We start from the raw sequence: 19,509 nt of genomic DNA on the forward strand, positions 1-19,509 counted from the left end.
CTCCAAAACTAATCCAACTTGATGAGGCAATGCTAAATGTAATTGTCAAGGCATGAGACTAAATGCAATTGTTAAGGCATGGGTCAGCATACCTAGCTAGGCATGGCCTCTAAAGGAGGACCTAGTGCGGATTTTATATAGGTCTGACCCCACCTATGAATATCGCCCTTGGGGGGACATCATAGGCCTTGCAACCTTATTGTCCTCAAAAGTCTGAGTTGTGATTCTCTTTTACAAGGAAACACTCATCTTGGAGAGACCTATCAAAATAGATGAATAGAAATCTAAGAGCCCATATCAAGCGTCTAAAGAGATTGAGCCATGCCCAAGTGAGTGCTCTCCTTCTTTAGCTAAAACTCAAGCAAGGATTGCCTAAATTCCCAATGAATAAGTTGGGATTCTATTCTGAGAGCGATAAAATGCATGGCATGCTCCCTATTGTGTGCAAAGGGTAAGCAAGTTACTATATGAAGAACATGTCTTATACATGTCTACAACAAATGGTTGTAACCCAACGTGAAGTTCCCCATTGAATGGCGGTGTAACCCAACGTGAAGTTCCCCATTGAATGGCGGTGCTAAAGTTAGCATAATCGCCAAGAGTTACAAAGGACTTGGGGAAGCCCACCACTAGTAAACAAGGTAACACTACAACAAATGGTGGTAACCCAACATGAAGTTCCCCATTGAATGGCGGTGCTAAAGTTAGCATAATCACCAAGAGTTACAAAGGACTTGGGGAACAAGGTAACACTTATTGAGAACATAGCAAAACCCATGGGAATACTTCAAGATGTCAAAATCAAGACATTTGGGTTTTCCACCACCACTCCTCTGTGGTAATGGACTTCTAAACACACATGGTTCTTAATGACTATAATATTGGATGGCGGTGCTAAAGCTAGCATAATCACCAAAAGTTGCAAAGGACTTAGGGAAGCTCTCACCACTAGTAAACAAGGTGACAAGAAAAACCCATGGGAATCCTTCAAGATGTCAAAATCAAGACATTTGGGTTGAGTTTCCACCACCACTCCTTTGTGATAATGGATTTTTAAAGGAGAGGGTTCTAAGTGCTTATGCATGGCTTATACACATTTAGGTTGAGTTTCCACTCCTTTGTGGTAATGGAATTCCAAAAAAGAGGGTTCTACGGGCTTATGCACGACTTGGACACATGGTCAAGAAGGAATTACATTTAAATCATATGCAAAGGTGACCAGACCTACTATGCAGGCCATCATTCATGCTGTGCGGTCTTGAGCTCGTTTAGGCTTGTCTAAGCCTTGGAGCAACCAAAGAAGGCCGCATAGGGGGTGGCCATGTCTACAGGCTAACGGCACAATAGCACTATGAGCAGTTCGTGAGCACTAGAATGTTTGTAGCTTTCTTTCATTGTGCTTTTATAGAGCAAGCATTTGACATCTTCCACATATTTAATTTCAAAGTCTACAAGTAGGGCCGCATGTCTAGCTCCATTTCGTCCAAGAAGACCATGGAGATTAAATTTGAAAATGCTATTATGAAGGATCTTAGAAAAATTTCTTATGGTGGCAAGCTTCAATGGAGAAGGTTAAGATCTTGAATCTTGATGAGTTTTCATGGTGAATGGTGTTCAAGTGATGGAGATTCCTTGGAGATTTGCCATGGTACAGGGTTTTTTGTTTGAAGCTTCTTGATAAAGTTTCATAGAGTTCTCTTAATAAAGTTCTTGGAGATCTTCTAAGACAAGCTATGATCTTGGAGCCCAATGGATTATTAGAGGTTCTTGATGGAGATCTTTGATGGCTTCAATGTGCTTGATGTATACACATAGTGCGTCATCGATATCCATCATTTAGCATTGGCATGGTTTCAAATTGGCAAGGCAATGCAATGGTATTTGCGTAGTTTTCATGTTCAAATCTCGATGCAAAAACAAAGGAGACCATGGCAATATTTTCTCAAACCTCCCTAGCTACACTTGATGGGAAAGGTTTAATGCATTGTTGAATATTGGATTAATGCCTTCTTGATCAAGGAAAGTTTATGCATAATTGCCGTGGACAATGGATGCCTTTGAGTGCATTGAATTGGTGTTTTTCACAGTTTTGACTAGGTTCTGGGTAGGACCACAAAACCCTAATTCAGCAAAAATGGGTTAGGGCTATTTTGTGAGTGATTGCATAACCTCTTAGTACTCTCTAAGGGCTATGTCTAAAGTCGTTAAGCTCCCAATTCTGGTATCATTTGCTATCCCAACCGGCAAGGTAAATTGCAAGCAAAAACTCTAATTGAGTCATAGCCTATTTTGTATCTTGCCCCAGTGTTTACATATTTTGAGAGTAATCTATTAGAGCTTCGAGTAAAGCCATTGAATTCCTCAATCCATTACTATTTAGTCAATCAATGGACATAGTTGTCTTCTTTGAAAAAGTCAAATTGAAATATAATTTCACTTTGACTTTGACCAAACCCTCTTGGGAGTGTTAAAATTACAGCAATGTGATGAGCTATGGTGGATCAAATGCTAGAATCAACATCATTAACAAAGTGATTAGATGATAATTCAGATGTGATTATAGTGTTTACATCCAAGCATCAAATCCCACTGATTTCTCCTTGATTCACTCCACCTCTTTTGCTTGATTCTCTCCACCTCTCCTAGAATATCTCCACACTTCCTAAATCTTCTCATGCTACCCTTTATCTCCCAGTAGATTCTTCTCACCTGCATCGAAGTGGAACAAATGTGCCGGGTATGCCTATGTATGGTACTATGTTTGGTGCCTCCTCAATGCAAGTAAGGAGTGTGGACAAGAGTAAAAGTATGGATGCGTAAGATTTTTCATAATGTATGAACTTGCGCATTCAAGTTTGCTAGAACCAATGAAATTGGAAGTTTTCCTTGAGTACATGGGTTCTTCACAAGTGAGTGGTTTATGGTTCAAAAGTGGAGAGTCATTTTCACAAGCTTTGTTTTCTTTTGATGGTGAAATTGCATGGGACTCAGGGATTAGATTCATAATTGGGATGTTTTTTTCTATACCTTTCCTTGTGGCAAGCTTGATAAAGTGATTTATATTGGTGGCAAGATCTAGCTTGATAAAGCTAGATCTTGGTGGGTGAAAGAAATGCGCAACTATGAGTGGGATTGGGGCCTATGAGATTGTGTAAAAATTTGTCGCTACTTGAGAGCAAATGAGCTTTAGACATAAATGCATGGCATCTTTACATGAGGAATCCTTGTCTAGGTATGCCAAGAAGGATTGTTACCTTTCCTTCTTCAATTCAGATATCAAGGAAAAGGAAAGCATGGGTGGATTTGTGCAAAAGCTAGACAAAGAATCCATATAAGTGGTCTAATACATTATGCAAGGTGATGATGACATTGCTCTCAAATGAGGTCTTGTTATTGCTGGGATTATTTTACATGCCTACCTCATCTCTTAGCGGGAAATCTACAAGGATTTCACTTTAGTCCAAGTCTTTCATTGGAGACAATTACTTCTACGAAGATTCTTCAAGTGAAGATGGTGATGCCGATGAGAAATACTAAGAAATTTCTATGTATGCATCGGTGGCTGAAAATGAACTAGTGGATAGCGATGAGGATGCAAGTGTAGATAGGTTAATGAAGGACAATTGCATGGTTCTCTTGATGAAAATGATTTTGGGAATAGTGATGCTTGTGATGAGACCACTCGATGAAGGGGATGACTGTTATAGTAATTTTCATGATGGTGACTCTCAAAAGGTCAATGTGTATTATGGTCTCATGAAGATGAGACAAGTGTTGAAGATCCATATGATGATATTGGGGATGCAAATGATTGTGATCCATGTGAGGACATTTATGCGGAAGATGCTATGGGTTACGATGCCTATGAGGACATCTATAGTGATGATATGGCATTTATGAGGACACACACACACACACACACACACACACACACATATATGGGTTACGATGCTATGGGTTACGATGCCTATGAGGACATCTATAGTGATGATATGGCATTTATGAGGACACACACACACACATATATATATATATATGTTGATGACTCACGGGAGGTCTATGATGGTGATTCATGACCATGATTGGCCATGACACCTATGCCTCCAATGATGATGATGATGATGCATATTATTCTGACGCTAGCATATGTGAGGAAGACCTTCATTGCTTATACTTCTCTTATGTGAGTAAGAGTGGTTTGGATTCATTTCCATATGATCTAGGTGGATGCTATACACACGATGAAAATATGTATGTTTATGTATCTACTTATGGGGTTAATAGATTTCCTTTTGAGCCGAGCGTTTTTGGTGGCTATCTTTCTTTGGATGGGGGATGGCAAGGATTCAAGTTTGGTCCAGGAATAAGGCATTCCACATGATGAATGTGTTTGAAGGGTCCAATGAGGCTCAACAAATAGTGAATTAACTTGCTAGAATTTCGTGCAAATTCCCTGTGCTCTACCTTTGGGTTTTGGATGCATATTACTTGGAAGTCATGGACACATTAAAGTGTAATGTGAAAAAGGGGGCTCTATAGAAGTTAACATAAGCCGAGTTTGGGCACTAACGGATCTAATCCCTTCTACTATGAGGCTTTGAGAATTGGCAAATTTTTATAGAAAATTTTAAGAGGGCTCGGAGATACGAAGTGTTCGTGTTAAACTAGCTCAAAAATATAGCCGCCACCCTTGGCAAGTACTTTGTGGGTCCCAAAGAAAATCAATGATTTGGGTTGGTTAAGGGAGAATACCAGGAACACATAAGTCTTGGATTCAATCCTTGCCCACACACCTGCGAGGTGTAAGCCTAAAATGGTGTTTCTTTCAGTATACTCTCACATAATGCAACATTTGCACACTAAACACTATAAAAAAACCTAAGTTCTAATATGGGTACCAAATTCTCTTTCACATTAATTAACTAGTGAGGGTTTGAACCTTTGACTGGAAGCTTTAGGTTTTTTTTTGGAAACCTTATGGTGCTCTCAAAGGCCGTGGGATGTTTCTAGATTTTTATCGCTTCATCGTCGACCGCCTCTCTAGGTGCCTATAAAAGAAGGCGGTGGAATTCGATTGTCTATTGTGAATGCCTCCTTGTAAAATTTTTGTGACGTAGAGCTACTCTGAAAATGAACGTGCATTGTTTAAATTGTCTGAGAGAGAGAGAGAGCTACATTGGGCAACACATTGTTTAAAATTTAAAAAAATGTTAAAAAATAAAAACAAAAGTTCAAAGAGCAAGATGAACGCTGACGAATATGAACATTGATGAGAGGAAACTGTAGCGCAAAGAGAGGGATAAAAAATAAAAAAATAAAAAAAATGGAAGGGTTGGTTGGGTAAAAAGCTACAAAGCTCGTTAATTGAACATTAGAACCTTAATTAATTTAACAAGCTCGATTAATTAATTAATGGGTAGTGACCCAAATATGGGTAGTGAATAGGTAGAGTGGACTTGTGAATAACACATATTGTGTTAAACTCATAAAAACCATTTTACGATCCTTTGACCTAGGAGAATGTACATGATTCCAAGGTGGTGTTTAAGCTTAACCTATAAAATCAACCTTCCCACTTAAGGCTTATTTTCATTTGAATCCATCTCCTACACACTTGTTGTTGAATCCATCTCCTACACACTTGTTGTTGCATCAACATTTCTTGACTCATCACTCCACAAAGAACAAGACCTATGTAACCACATCACACCTAACATGCAAAATATAACTAACATAATGAAAACAATGAGAGGCCACATATCGTCACATGGCTTCTCTCCCTTCCTATTAGAGTTGGATTGATAGATGGAGCAAATGGGCCAATAAATGTGGTTTTAGCAATGTAGGGATGCATAATATCTTAGCAAGGAGGTGTTGGTGTGCCTAAATGATAGAACCCAATCCGCACGATCGATGCGAATGTTTGAAAGTTAGGACGACATGGCATAAACATGTGTGAACGATCGTCGATAACCTTCCTTCACAAACTTCTCATGCGAAAAAAAAAACAGACGCTTTTTTTTAAATTGAAGAGCAAAGTTGCTTGAGTAAGGGAGGTTTCACAAGCTTCTAGTTGGAAGCTTGTGCAACCCACTTGGAAAAAGGCAATATAGGTTGTGCAGAAAGTGCTAGACGTACAAAGTGGGAGCAGAAACCATGTTCAGATGCAGCTTTGCCACTTGTTGATGAGAAAGGTGTAGCGAGGATTTAAGGGTCAAGGCTGAAAGCGTGTGACCCCAGCCTCACCTAAGACAAGTACTAACATGGGGGTGTACACGTGTACGGAAAATCCTGGGAAAATCTTTGTTTCCTATAAAATTTAATGTAGACGGTCAGACTTTACACCGTATAAAGCCGTGTAGATTTAGGAAAACTAAGGCTAAATAAAGAAAGAAGGCGGGTTTCTGTGTTAGTCCTTGACCTCCTCGTCCGCCCTCCTCCCCTAACAGTTCTTTTTGCAGCAAACAGAACGAAAGCACGCTACAGTGTTGTCACCCCAAGCAAAAGCAAATGCAGCTCGAGTCAGGAACGCATCGCGCAACGTTTCTTCCTCGCTGGACCTTCTTGTTAGCATGTAAACTGGATTTCTCTGCACCTGCATATTAAGCTCTTCCCAGAGAGAAATAAGCACAGCCTGAAGCTTTACCTGGAGGGAAAAACAGCAAGTAAGGGCCTGGCCATGCAAAAACACAGAGGCTCCGTTCTCGGCTATGGCTAAAGACAGCTTTCTTCCGCACCCAGGGTAAGTTGAACGAATGCTCTTTCCTTCTTTGGACAGAATAACAAATGTCGCTTGAACAGAACTCGCAGCGGGAGCAAGAAGAAGGGCCAGGGACTTTTCTGTCCCTTTCTGCGCAAGCGCCTTCTTTTTCTTCTTCTTCTTCTTTTTCGCCATTTAAACTTGTTGCAGCAGAAACTTCTCCCCGTGAAGCAGTCACGCAGGAGCAAGGAGACCTTGAAACTTGCCTTTCACTGCAGCAGCCAAGCCAGTGGGCTATAGGACAGCAGACAGTTGCATGCCTGCAAGAGCCTCAGCCAAGCCAGGCAGAGCAACAGACGCTTGCATACCCAAGCCAGACTTTAGAGACAGTATCATATCTGGAAGGGCTTCGGGATGAGCAGAAGACATCAACTTTTTCCGAGCAGATGACATCACAATTTGCACAGCAACCTGGGCCTTCAGAGCATCAGAAGCCATCATCCCCAGAGCATGAGAACCCTTTGGCTTTTCAAGTACCTCCAGAACAGCAACTCTCAGAGCATCAGAAGCCTGTATCTTTGCAGGAAGTCCCAGATCAGCAGAAGCCTGCCACTTGGATAGAGCTTTTAGAGCAACAGAAACCTTTGTCCTTTCTAGGACTCTCAGAGCAACCAAAGCCTGCATCCCTGCTAGGTCTTTTAGAGCAGCAGAAGGCTGTTGGCTCTATAGGGCTTCCTTCATCTTTGCAAGGAATTTCAGAGCAGCATAAGCTAGGGCTCGTATTGCAACCAAACCCTGTGTCCATTGAAGGGCGACAAAAGCATTCTTCTCTGCCAGTGTTCTCGGGGCAGCAGAAACTTGGCTCTTCACCAGAACCAGAGAAACCTCTCTCCTCTCAAGGATCTGCACAAGAACATAAGGTTGCATCTCCGCACAGGCCTCAGGTGTCTTCTCTGCAACCAGACCAACAGAAGCATGCACCTTGGCAAGGACATCTGTTTCAAGGTCCTGCAGTTGAGCAGAAGGTTGTTTTTTCTCCAAAACAACCTCCAGAACAACCAAAATTTGAATCTTTGCAAGCCTCCCCAGATAAACTAAAGCTTACTTCGGCACAAGGATCTTCAGAGCAACATAAATCTGTTATCATGCAAGCACATTCACTGCAGGGGCCTTTAAATCAGCTGAAGGGTTCTTCTTTGCAACGACCTTCTGATCAACAGAAGCCTGAATCTATGCAAGGGTATTCTAAGCAGCAGGTCTTTCCTTTGCAAGGAACTTCAGAGCAACAGAAGGTCTTTCATGGCCATTCTTTACAGCCACAACAAGGTTTCATTTTTCAACCTGCCCCTTCTGTTCTGTCAGAAAAAGCAGGAGTGCCTTTTTCAGAGCCTATTGTGGTGTCTAATTCTTTGGGTCAAGATGGTCCCCCAAAGGAAAAAGAGCATCCTTTACCCATGCAATCCCCGCGCAGGAGTGTAGCTTCTCCTCAAGGTTCTGAACAAGTGTATCCGGCTCCTATGGCAACTCACAATGCAGTTCTTGCAGATCGAAGGTTATTTATAGAGACACTTCAAAGCTTACATGCAGCACTTGGCTTACAAATGAGGTAAGGTGCATACTGGGAATTTTGGCTTATGTCAGCATGCACATGTGAGTACATGCATATATGTATACAAAGCCTTCTCTATTTAGAATACATGAATATTTGCACACATAGCTTACTGGCATGCAGAAAACTCACATTTTGTATGCACTTTCACATGTTCATGTTTTGTTTAGTCTTCCGAAGATCGGAGAGAGTGATGTGGACCTGTACAAACTCTACAAAGAAGTCACATGCCGGGGTGGTCTAGAAGTGGTAACATGCGTCCAAACTTTGACATAAAGGCTCAGTATTCATCAATTAAAAAAGTCACCATCTTGGTTTTTTTGTGGGGAAGAAGGAGAGATGGTATTGTGAAAGGCCAAAATGGTTAATGAGACTAAAATGTGCTTGTAATCAATACGAAGTCGTACATGAGCTTTTAATAAGTAATACGGCTGTTGTTCAAGTGACAATCATTCCAATTGGTGTGAATAGTCATGCTTAAGCAAGATGATTGTCACTTGCACAGCCATGGCATGGCTAACCTCAGATCTAATCCCATGATTAGGCAACAGTTTTAGGGCAGGGTTTAGGACACTAGCAGGCTCAGGTAGGGAAGAAGCTGTAAGTCCACAAGCATCAAGCCTTAGGAACCTGGCCGATAGCAGGTGCTTACATATGGGTATCATCAAGGCTGGCCGACATGAGCATTCATGGTTTTTTAAAGCATTTTTGTTAGTTGTGGACTAAAATGAAGGAACAGCCAGAGCTAGGGTTTTCCAGCAACAGCTATGGCAGGTGAAAGTACATGATTGTAGCCATGATGTAGAGAGAGACAGAAAGAGAGATGGAAGTACACGTGGGCCAAAATGCACGACTCAACTAGGATTAGATTAGATTGATGATGTGAAGCTTTGCACCAAGTACAATGCTTTTGTAGGCATGTAACCTTATCTTCTCACCCAAACAAATCACACATAATAAATACATAAATGACACATGACACACTTATCTTATCTAGATAAGAGGGGGTTCACACACATATAGGCACACTTACACATACTTGGGGTGTTCACACCTATACAAACACATATAGATGGTTACACACATACTTAGAGGTATACGAGGTGGACATACAGGACACAAGAAAATCTGAAATACCCAACAAAAAAGGGAGAATCTGAAATACCCAACAAAAAAAGGGAACTGGCTGACAGCAGAAATTTGGCCGACCTGTGCATAAGGAGCCTATATAAGGCTAGGCCTGAAGGCTTCCGTCAAAAAGGTTGGAAATTTTGTCGACTCTCAGATGGCGGCTGCGAAGGAAACAGAAGACCTGCAAGGGCACAACGCCCAAGGCCACCGGCAGACAATTGGGATAATGGCACACAGAAGCCACCAGAGAGCGCACAGAAACTACCAAACCAGTAGGCACAGTGGCCGTGAGGCACATAGCAGTCCGCACACGCTAGGCTTGCCAGCACAGGCATGACATTGGCATCAACCATTGAGAGGACAAGAAGAGAGAGCCTTCTACCTCTCTAACTCAAGCATAAGAGGGCTTCGCGTAGCCCTTATACCCTTGCATGAAGGCACAAGGCAGCATACATGGGATAAATCATTGCAACGTGGAGAAGCAAGCATGCATTGAATAGCGGAGAGAACCAAAAGTCGTTGTAGGCTTGGAGTGTGAGCCACAAAGTCAGCGACGTGCACAGTGAGACGCAAGTGAAAAAAAATAAAAAATCAAGATTGCTTTTTTAAAACAAAAGCAAAAAGCTCAGACTAGGAGTTCACCAACAGTATTTTGGAGCCAGATTTGACATGTTTCTTTTGAAAAATTTTACGTCAACCCAAGGTAAATTGTGAGCTTTTCTACAAGAAAAAGTTTCATTTGACCCCATCTTGTGGCAGGTCATAGTTCATCTCCAGCGAGGTCAACGGTCAGTCCATTAATGTCATGTGCAACATAGATGCCATGGACATTTTCAGGGCTACATCCAAAAGAGGCAGCTAGATAAAGAGTAGAACCAGGATGATAGAGCACAGAGCACCTTTGGCAGTGAAGACTGGAGACAGGCGTGGATCGGATGGCTGTCGGCTGCTCAGGACGTGGTCGGCTGAACCAGAGGACAGGGGCAGCAGCATGCGCATCATGCTCAAGGAAAAGACCAGTCGGCTGCGTTAAAAGGAGCATTAAATGCATTTAGGACTGGCCGACCAGCAGTCGGCCAGTCTACCATTTGTCCAAGGGACATATAAAAGGAATCAAGTGCTCATAGATGGAATCATTCATTCCACTAGGGAGTGGATCATTAGGGTCCTAGTTTAGGGCAGAATTTTGGTGTTTTACCACCTTTTATGAAGATAGCCTATGGTTGTAGTAGGGGTACCTTTTGTACCATATGAACATACTGAATTTCCGGCGCATCTCTCTCTCTCTCTACTCTCTCTCTATATCTGCGTTTTGCATTAGATGGTTTTCCAAGAGTGTTTAGGGCTGAAAGAAGACACCCAGAGCTTCCGCAGCATCAAGCTCAGCAAAGCTAAACACTGATTCAGTCCCATATGATGGTGTACAGGTCCAAGGCACAGGAAAGTACACAGATACAAAGCCCAAGGCAAGGAGCACAGAAGCGGGAAGAACTCCAAGGAGGTTTGTTGGTGGTGTTTCACAGTGCCAAACGGGATGGCAGTCCTGTGAGCCAGATAGGTTCCCGGGCAACGGTCCCAGGGGAGGTTGATCCTCCAAGGGCGATGTGAGTGTTAAGACTCATTTCTCAGGAAAGAAGACCAAGACGGTGTTCAGAGTCAGGGCAGGAATGGATGGTGGACTAGAGGAAACCAGATGCATAGATCTTCGTCTGAGACAGAGTGGTTTGGAGAATAGGCCGGGTTTTCAGAGAAAAAGGGTTGCCAGGGAGGATGGATGATGACAGAGGGACTTCGGGAAAAGGATTGGGATGATGACAGTCATCCAAGAGCAGGTTGGAATCCCGTCATCAAGTTTAGCAGAGGGGGATGCCATGTGCATCATAGATGCCATGGACATTTTCAGGGCTACATCCAGAAGAGGCAGCCAGATAAAGAGTAGAACCAGGATGATGGAGTACAGAGCACCTTTGGCAGTGAAGACTGGAGACAGGCATGGATCAGACGGCTGTCGGCTGCTCATGGACGTGGTCGGCTGAACCAGAGGACAAGGGCAGCAGCATGCGCATCATGCTCAAGGAAAAGACCAGTCGGCTGCGTTAAAAGGAGCATTAAATGCATTTAGGATTGGCCGACGAGCAGTCGGCTAGTCTACCATTTGTCCAAGGGACATATAAAAGGAATCAAGTGCTCATAGATGGAATCATTCATTCCACTAGGGAGTGGATCATTAGGGTCCTAGTTTAGGGCAGAATTTTGGTGTTTTACCACCTTTTATGAAGACAGCCTATGGTTGTAGTAGGGGTACCTTTTGTACCATATGAATATACTGAATTTCCAGTACATCTCTCTCTCTCTCTCTCTCTCTCTCTCTCTCTACTCTCTCTCTATATCTGCGTTTTGCATCAGATGGTTTTCCAAGAGTGTTTAGGGCTGAAAGAAGACTCCCAGAGCTTCCGCGTGTTACAATTAAGTTAGAAATCAGTCCTCTTTTGTAGGGCCAAAGGCCATAGAAGTTGTACAGAAATATACATTTTTTGTTGTACCATATCAATATACTGAAAATACAGTTCATCTCTCTGTCCTCTGTGCCATCTATTCATTGTGAATGTTCCTAATCAATAGGATTAGGACTGGATCAAGTGTAACAAGGCTTCCGCGCATGCAACATTGGTATTAGAGCATTTAGGCTCAGCCATCTAAGCACTCAGCTGTCCCTAGAAAGGTGCACATATCCATGGAAGAATGCAGCTAGGGTAGCATTTTTGAGGTGGTCTTCAGGAAGAAAAGCAAGAGGAAAGCATTCCCTAGGAGCTGTGTGCTCAAAGGAGCATACCATTGGCTCTCACATCAATTCCAAAGGTGGAGCATTAGGCATGATCATTCTCAGTCATAGTTGCAAACATTCGCGAATGCATGGTGTTGCAAACGTTTGCAAACGTTTGCAGTTTGCATCCCTTTGCAAACTTGACCTGCAATTTCAAGTTTCAAGCTTTCAAGTTTTTCATTGTGTTTTCAAGCATTGACTTTGAACATTCTATTTATGCCCAAAAAAATTATTTTTTTAACCTGCCACGAATGCGAATGCATCCACCCTCAATGCATTCTTTTGCAAACTCGGCATTCTCGAATGCGAATGCACGAATGCAAAGAATGCTTGCAACTATGTTCTCAGTAGGAGACCGTAGCAAGTGCCTATCACATACGGTGCAAAGAATTGGGATCTCATGGAAGACATTTTCATGGCTGCCTTCAATAAGATCATGGCCTTAGGTCACATGCCGGAGAGACTTTCTGAGGGGCTGATTCACTTGATGCCGAAGGAGGGTGGTGACTATTTGGAGATTCGACGACAGTGGGGGCGTGAAACTTGCGAGTGCCCGGGGAACTAGGGCCTTTGACACAATTGTTGATACCATCAATGCATATTAAAACATTTAAACATGGCCACAACCTTAACACATATCCATCATCACTTTGCATAAAACATAAAAGCTGGACAAAACATCCACAAATGCTAAAAATGGAGCTTGCACATGTGACACCGAATAGAGGCCGGAATGGGCCGATTCCCCCCTTGGAGTATTTTATTACCCAAGGATAATAATATCATGTACAAGCTTTGCGGGCCTTACTCTCCCTACAGGAGATGCTGGATTATCTATATACAAATCCCATAACACAGCCCAACACGAGGCAACCAAGTCGGAACACAGGTTGTAGAAATGTCAGCCAATAATATAATCCATATACCTCCGTGTGGGTATTGATTCTTCCCCAAAAACCATGGGTCTTCATGCAATAGAGCTGGTACAACAGGTTTAGCTCTCCATTCAGCCAATACAGCAAGTACAGTGGCTGGTACAATAGGTACAATGGCTTGTAACAGTGGGTACAAGGGTTGGTACAGCCAGAACAGTGGCTGGTATAGCAAGTACAGTGGTTGGTATAGCAAGGACAAGGGTTGGTACAGCCAGAACAGTGGTTGGTACAACAGGTATAGTGGTCGGTACAACAGGTACATTGGTTGGTGCAACAAGTACAAGGGTTGGTACAGTAGGTACAACAAGTACAAGGCTTGGTACAGCCAGTATAGTGGCTGGTACAGCAAGTACAAGGGTTGGTACAACAAGTACAATGGCTAGAAATCATAATAAATGATTAAATACCCTTGCCTTCAGTATTTCTTCACGATGGAAGCCTCCAAAACAGTCCCCAACAGCCGGTATACTTCATGGACAGCCTGAGAGAGAGAGAGAGAGAGAGAGAGAGAGAGAGAGAGAGAGAGTATACATCATTAGGGTAGCTTGCAACGGTGGTAGAGGCTAGTGTTCAGGCTTTTCGCAAGAGAGCCTCCTTTAATGAAGAGAGGGCTCCAATTTATAGATTTGGGTCTCCCATGAGCTAAAATGGCAAGAGAAGGCTATAATGCAAGTGGAGAGCCACACAATAGCTGAAGTGACAAGTGTGAGGCCACTTGTCTCACTTTGATCCACTTTCTGACAAGCGTGAGGCCACTTGTCTCATTTTGATTCACTTTCTTGCCACATGTCCCAATCTAAGAGATGGGTTCTCCCATAATCTTTACCTCTAAAAATATTCCAACTAGTAGCCCATTTGTCATAGGTACTTTGGCAATTCTTGGTATTTGCTCAATTCCAGATGTAATGGCGCGAACATAATTTCCATCAGAGTTGAGCCAAAAATAGCAACTCCTAAATTTTAGGATTGTGGTCCTTTGTATTCCAGGATAATCCCCCATTCCCAAAGCTTGTACTTTCCAAATATTTAGACGTCTTTCGAGTTCACGAGACCCCTTTCACACTTGAAAATGTCCAGGCTGGTGACAGGGCGTCCCATCACCCTCTTAGGAAATGCTTAGAAAATTCTCGCCAAATCCATTAGCTGTTGCTGTGCAGCCTCATCTCCCCGACCTGATCCATGATAGGAGCATCTTGGATAACATCTTCAGTTTTGTGGAGGTGATTGTTGCAACCAAATTTCATAGGGAGGACATGGTTGTTCTTCTTATGCATTTTGAGAAGGGCACCATACTCAGGATGGGATTTTTGGTTGGATGGATTAGAAGCGTCTCCGCCCTATATTTGGTAGCTCACAGTCAGGTCCTCATTCAAGGGGCCACAGGGGATAGGTTTTCGATCTCCATATTAGTCAGACAGGGATGCCTCCTCTTCGTGGCGGAGGCGATGAGCAGCTTTTTCTCCGCGTAGGAGATAGGACTCCAGGGTCTTCACCTCCCCATAAGATCCCAAGAGGAGCTACTTGACTCGGAGTTTGTAGACGACACGGCCGCCTATCTCTCGGGAGAGCGAGGGAACCTGTAGAGATTTGCCCTCGCCATCAAGACCTTCTGCTTAGCCTTCTGAGCTCAGATCAACTGGCACAAGTCGTGTGTTGGGTCTTCATCCATCCCGTCTTGGCATCTAGTTGCGTCATTTCAGTGGATCCCGAGGGGCACCCCAGTCAGATACCTTGGGTGTCAAGTAGGGATTCACATCTCAGCCGAGCAGCAGCTTGCCCCCTTTCTTCTGAGCATTTAGAAGAAGCACCCGCCTCTCCCATGTTGGCCGCGTGATTGTGGCCAGCCGTTTTACAGCTAGCTACTAGACAGTACATGAGAGTGGACTGACATCTTCAGCCCAAAGAGCCTAACCACCCCCTTTTTCCACTACTCAGTGAGGCTTGGCTGGTGGATCCAGATGCACGAGATTGATAGTACTCCCACTTTAGTAGGCTATTGGTTCTCCTGAGACATCTCACAGTTTCCTCAAAGACTACTAGAAGCAACTGCGGGACGGCTTGTGATCTCAGAAGGTCACTCTCTTCCTTTGGCAGGTAGCTCACACCTTGGAGCTCCATGGCCATGAGGTCTTGCACGGCGTAGGTAGCCCTCTTGTCTACCACGTGGATACCTTAATAAATAACTTGTCCCCAAGGTCATTTATGTAGCAATTATTGGGCTATTAATTTTATTTTAGATCCCTCTATTAGTTATATGAAAAACCAGCCAACAGGTTGAAGCACATGCTTAGAGCCTCCAAAAGTGGAAAAACTTTGGGGAGGGTAGTCCCCTTCATGGCTGGCCACTCTCGGAGGGAGGGGGGGGGGGTCAGAAAGCCAAACCGGTGGCTTGTAGTGCCGAGTGAGGTCACCAGCACTGCCCGAGAGGAAGAAGCCCTGCTGCTTGGTGTGGAGGAAGGTGTCTTGACGTCTTTGCATGCACCGAATCTCCCTGAAGGTATGAATGATATCTGTCCATATAGCACGGATGGACTCTGCTTGTGTGTGTGTGTGTGTGTGTGTGTGTGTGTTGTGGGGGGGGGGGGGGGGTGCTCAATGCCCTCGCTGCATCATGCCCACCAGATCTGCCATGCTGCAATGCTGCTGATGATCTCCCACTGTTGACAAGTGCGGGGGGGAGTTGAGGGTGGGGATAGACTCTATCCTGCAATGGGTGATCGCGAGGGCGTGATCGTTGTCTATCTTCTCATAGTGAAGGGCGGGTCTTGACTTCGTCACCCAGGCAATTGGTTACTGCCCCCCAAGTGATGATGTGGGAGGATGTCTGGGAGGTGGTGAATAGATGGAGAATCCTCAGCCAAACTTGCTGCGCTTTGGGACAGTCCTAGAGGCAATGGCGTTGTGACTCCTGCAGGTGGTTGCATCTCATGCATTGTGCTCGACGACCACCGATGGCTCTAGCCACATGCCAACTGCGGCGTAGTGGTATCTGAAACTAGGTTCGGGCCATCGGTACCAAGCAAGCTCACAACAATCAGGCCTCAGGCTCGGGGGTGGTTCGAGGCACTGAAACTACGGTTGGGTGGTGAGTCGCTCCCACAATCTATCGCGGTCCTGCAATGCGTTCGATGTTGGGTCTATGAAACCTCGTTAGGGTTTCGGTTCCGGGTTAGATAATCCTTGGGCGTTGTCTATGGAGACCTTACACCTGGCATCTTGGGGAAGTTCCTTACAGATGTAAATCAAGGAATAAAGCTGTTTTGGGTTTCTGTTCATAATCTATGCATAGAGCTTAATGCATGCATAGATTAAGTCTTAATGCATGCATAGAGCTTAATGCATAGATTAAGCTCTATGCATTTCATGTGACAAGCTCTTTGTCCAAAGAGGCTATCCTTGTGTCGATTTTCACCAAGTCTGTGGACTGCCTCTTGTATTCCAAGAGGAAGTTTTACTATAAAACCTTTGCTCTTCCTTGTCCCTTTGTCGATACCACCTCTACTTTTCGCTTTCCTTTTGTCTTGGACTTGTATTAAAATGCTGTGGAAAAGGTTTTATATGTGAAGCTTGCTTGTTAGGTCTCAAAAGCCTTTCATGTGATGGGTTTTGTCTAAACTATTAGTTCTGTGGTTGGAAAGTAGCATCAAGGGGGAGATATGAGCAGCAAAAGGAAGGAATCTGATACTCTCGTTGTGTAGCATGTAAGGATCAAAGTTCTTTTGTTTTGTTTTGTGTCCTCCTAGACTGCAAGCTGAGGTATCTAGCGGATGTTTGTATTTTAGTTAGGTTTCTATGTCAATGCAGTGTTCTTATTGACTTCTAGTCTTTAGACAGATTTTAGCTTGTAAGTGTGCTTTATCAAAACTTTCAGGTGATCAGGGATAGAAAATGGAAAGAGGTCGCTCTTGCATTCAACTTTCCTCCGAGTGTGATGACCGCCTCCTGTATTTTAAGCAGCAGCTACATCAGTGCTCTTCATCACTATGAGCAAGTCTATTATTTTGGTGCTTGTGGCAGAATCATTCCTCCTCCTGGTATGCACGGGCTGAAAATGCATGATTGAGAATGCCTGCTGAATGCACTGAAGTCATGTTAACTTATTCTTTTTTGTAATGGCTTTTGCAGCTGCTTATGCTCTTTCTGAACAAGAAGATGCAAGCATGTTTCAGCAAGGCTTAAATGAAATGGAAAGCGGGCAAATTATAACTAACGGAATAATTGATTCTGCCCAAGCACTTGGAGGTCCATATATAAACACATACAGCGCACCCCCCCTCCCCTCTTCTTCTTCTTCTCTTTCCTTCTACCTCCTTATCAATTCAACGCTTAGTTTTGTAATGCGGTTCTTAATGTCATTTCTGCTGCTCTTTACAGTTGATCCTGCCTCATCAGTTGGAGCAATGGTCACTGGAGCAATTGATGGAAAGTTTGACAATGGATACCTGGTGACTGTGATGGTTGGTGCCAGAAAAATGAGAGGAGTTCTTTACCATGTAGCTTCCACGAATACCGTACCTCAAAATGCCTGTGTGCCAGGTATGATGCAGATTGTGGGCTCAGAATTAAAATCAGCTGATCTGGTCCCCACTGTGAGCCGAAAGAGAAGGAAGACAGAAATATTCAGGAAGGATCCAAATGCCCCCAGGCAGAATAAAACAGGTTACAACTTCTTCTTTGCTGAGCAACGGGCAAAGTTGAAGACCATGCAACCTGATAAAGACAGAGCGATAAGTAAGATGATTGGGGAGCTGTGGAACAAACTTTCTGAAGACGAGAAAACTGTATGTGCCTAAACTGTGTAATCAAAATACTGTTGAGTCCCCACATCAAAATACTTGAGAGTGTTGTGTCCCCACATCAAAATAGTGTAGAGTGTCGAGTCCCCACATTAAATATCTGTGTTCTGCATTTGCAGCCATATCAAGCACAGGGCGTTAAGGACAAAGAGAGGTATGTAAGGGAAATGAAGGAGTATAAAGAAAAGATTAAGCTTCCCATGATTGCTTCAAATGATTCCAAGGCTGTGCCATCCTGTCCTCCCTTGACGTATGCGTCAGAAGCATCAAATCTTTCCAAGGCTGTGCCACTCCCCTTGACATGCATTTCAGAAGTGTCAAATGATTCCGTGCCACCACAGCCCCTTTTGACATACATGTCACAAGCGTCAAATGATTATAAAGCTGTGCCACCACAGCTCCCCTTTACATATATGTCAGAAGCTTTGAATGTTTCCCAGTCTACCCCACTGCTTCTGGGCAACGCTACATTGACTCCTGAACAGGAACCTGCTGTGGACAGAATGTCGAAAGCTTCCTTACTGGTGAATAGGCCAAATACTGCCACAATAGTGAATACACCAAATGCTTCTACAGTTGTGGTGGATACAGCAGTTGCTTCCACAGTTGCTGATATGTCAACTGCTTCAACAGGTGGAAAGAGCCCAAAGAACCAAGTTGAGTTACCTCAATCAGACATGACTAGCAGTTACAATCCGGCAAGATCAGAAGCTCATGCTGAAAGAGAGGGACATACTTCACCGATGGAACAGTGAATATCTATATATGTAATGTATGCCTGTTGCTTTATGTGGTGACAAACACCCTGTGGTACATGATTTGTTATTTATGGGGTGGTGAAGTTAATTGAGACTTGGGAGGCCTGAGATGATGCTGGTAACACACTTGAAAGTTGCTATGGACTCATGAAGTCAGTCCAGGTTGTAGAAGGCAAGAGAATTTTGTTGGAATTTGTAAAAAGCTCACCCATTGAAGTGCACAACAGCAAGTTTTTAGGCTAGCACAAGTTGACGACATGTAACTTAAATTTTCAAAAGCTTTGCTAACTCGGTCTGCATCAGATCAAGTTTTCACGGTGTGTTAACCCGTGTAACATGACTACTTATGCGGAAGCTAATTAACGATGATTAATGCCAAGTAACAAAGATTTATTATTTTTTCTCGGAGAAAGATCCTTATATTAGTTACTGATGAAACAACCAAGATGGCCAAGTACAAATCCGTCTCGAAAGTGAAACGTGAGTCAAGATGGACAAAAGCGAGGATGCACTTCTCCTCCGGCTGGCTACTCTAGGAGGAGAAGGCTATCTCATACAATGGGGGGAGGGGGAAATAACCACGGAGGTGGTCTGTAATGCCAAGAGGACTTGCCACCAGTATTTGTAAGAAAGGGACTGTGTTGCCAGATCTCGAGGAAGGCCTCCCGTCGCTTTTGCATGCGATCTGAGCTGCCCTAAAGTTGCCCCCCTTGACCTTGGAGGGTATGGATGATGAGTTAGATGTTCCAGATACAC

General features: G+C 43.7%; 1 protein-coding gene across 1 annotated transcript; it reads left to right on the plus strand.

Moving 5' to 3' along the window:
• The first annotated feature begins 6,490 nt into the window (after window positions 1–6,490).
• Window positions 6,491–18,972, plus strand: LOC147638345 (uncharacterized). Its single transcript, XM_086798275.1, has 6 exons — window positions 6,491–8,306; window positions 8,480–8,558; window positions 17,071–17,233; window positions 17,325–17,441; window positions 17,574–17,980; window positions 18,115–18,972. Exons 1-6 carry the CDS (start codon window positions 6,787–6,789, stop codon window positions 18,748–18,750), a joined length of 2,922 nt encoding a protein of 973 aa, XP_086654401.1. The 5' UTR covers window positions 6,491–6,786; the 3' UTR covers window positions 18,751–18,972.
• The last annotated feature ends 537 nt before the right edge of the window (window positions 18,973–19,509 follow it).

This window comes from Cibotium barometz, chromosome 5, assembly GCF_041138505.1.
Source record: "Cibotium barometz isolate CiBa-2024 chromosome 5, ASM4113850v1, whole genome shotgun sequence".
Lineage (NCBI taxonomy): Eukaryota > Viridiplantae > Streptophyta > Polypodiopsida > Cyatheales > Cibotiaceae > Cibotium > Cibotium barometz.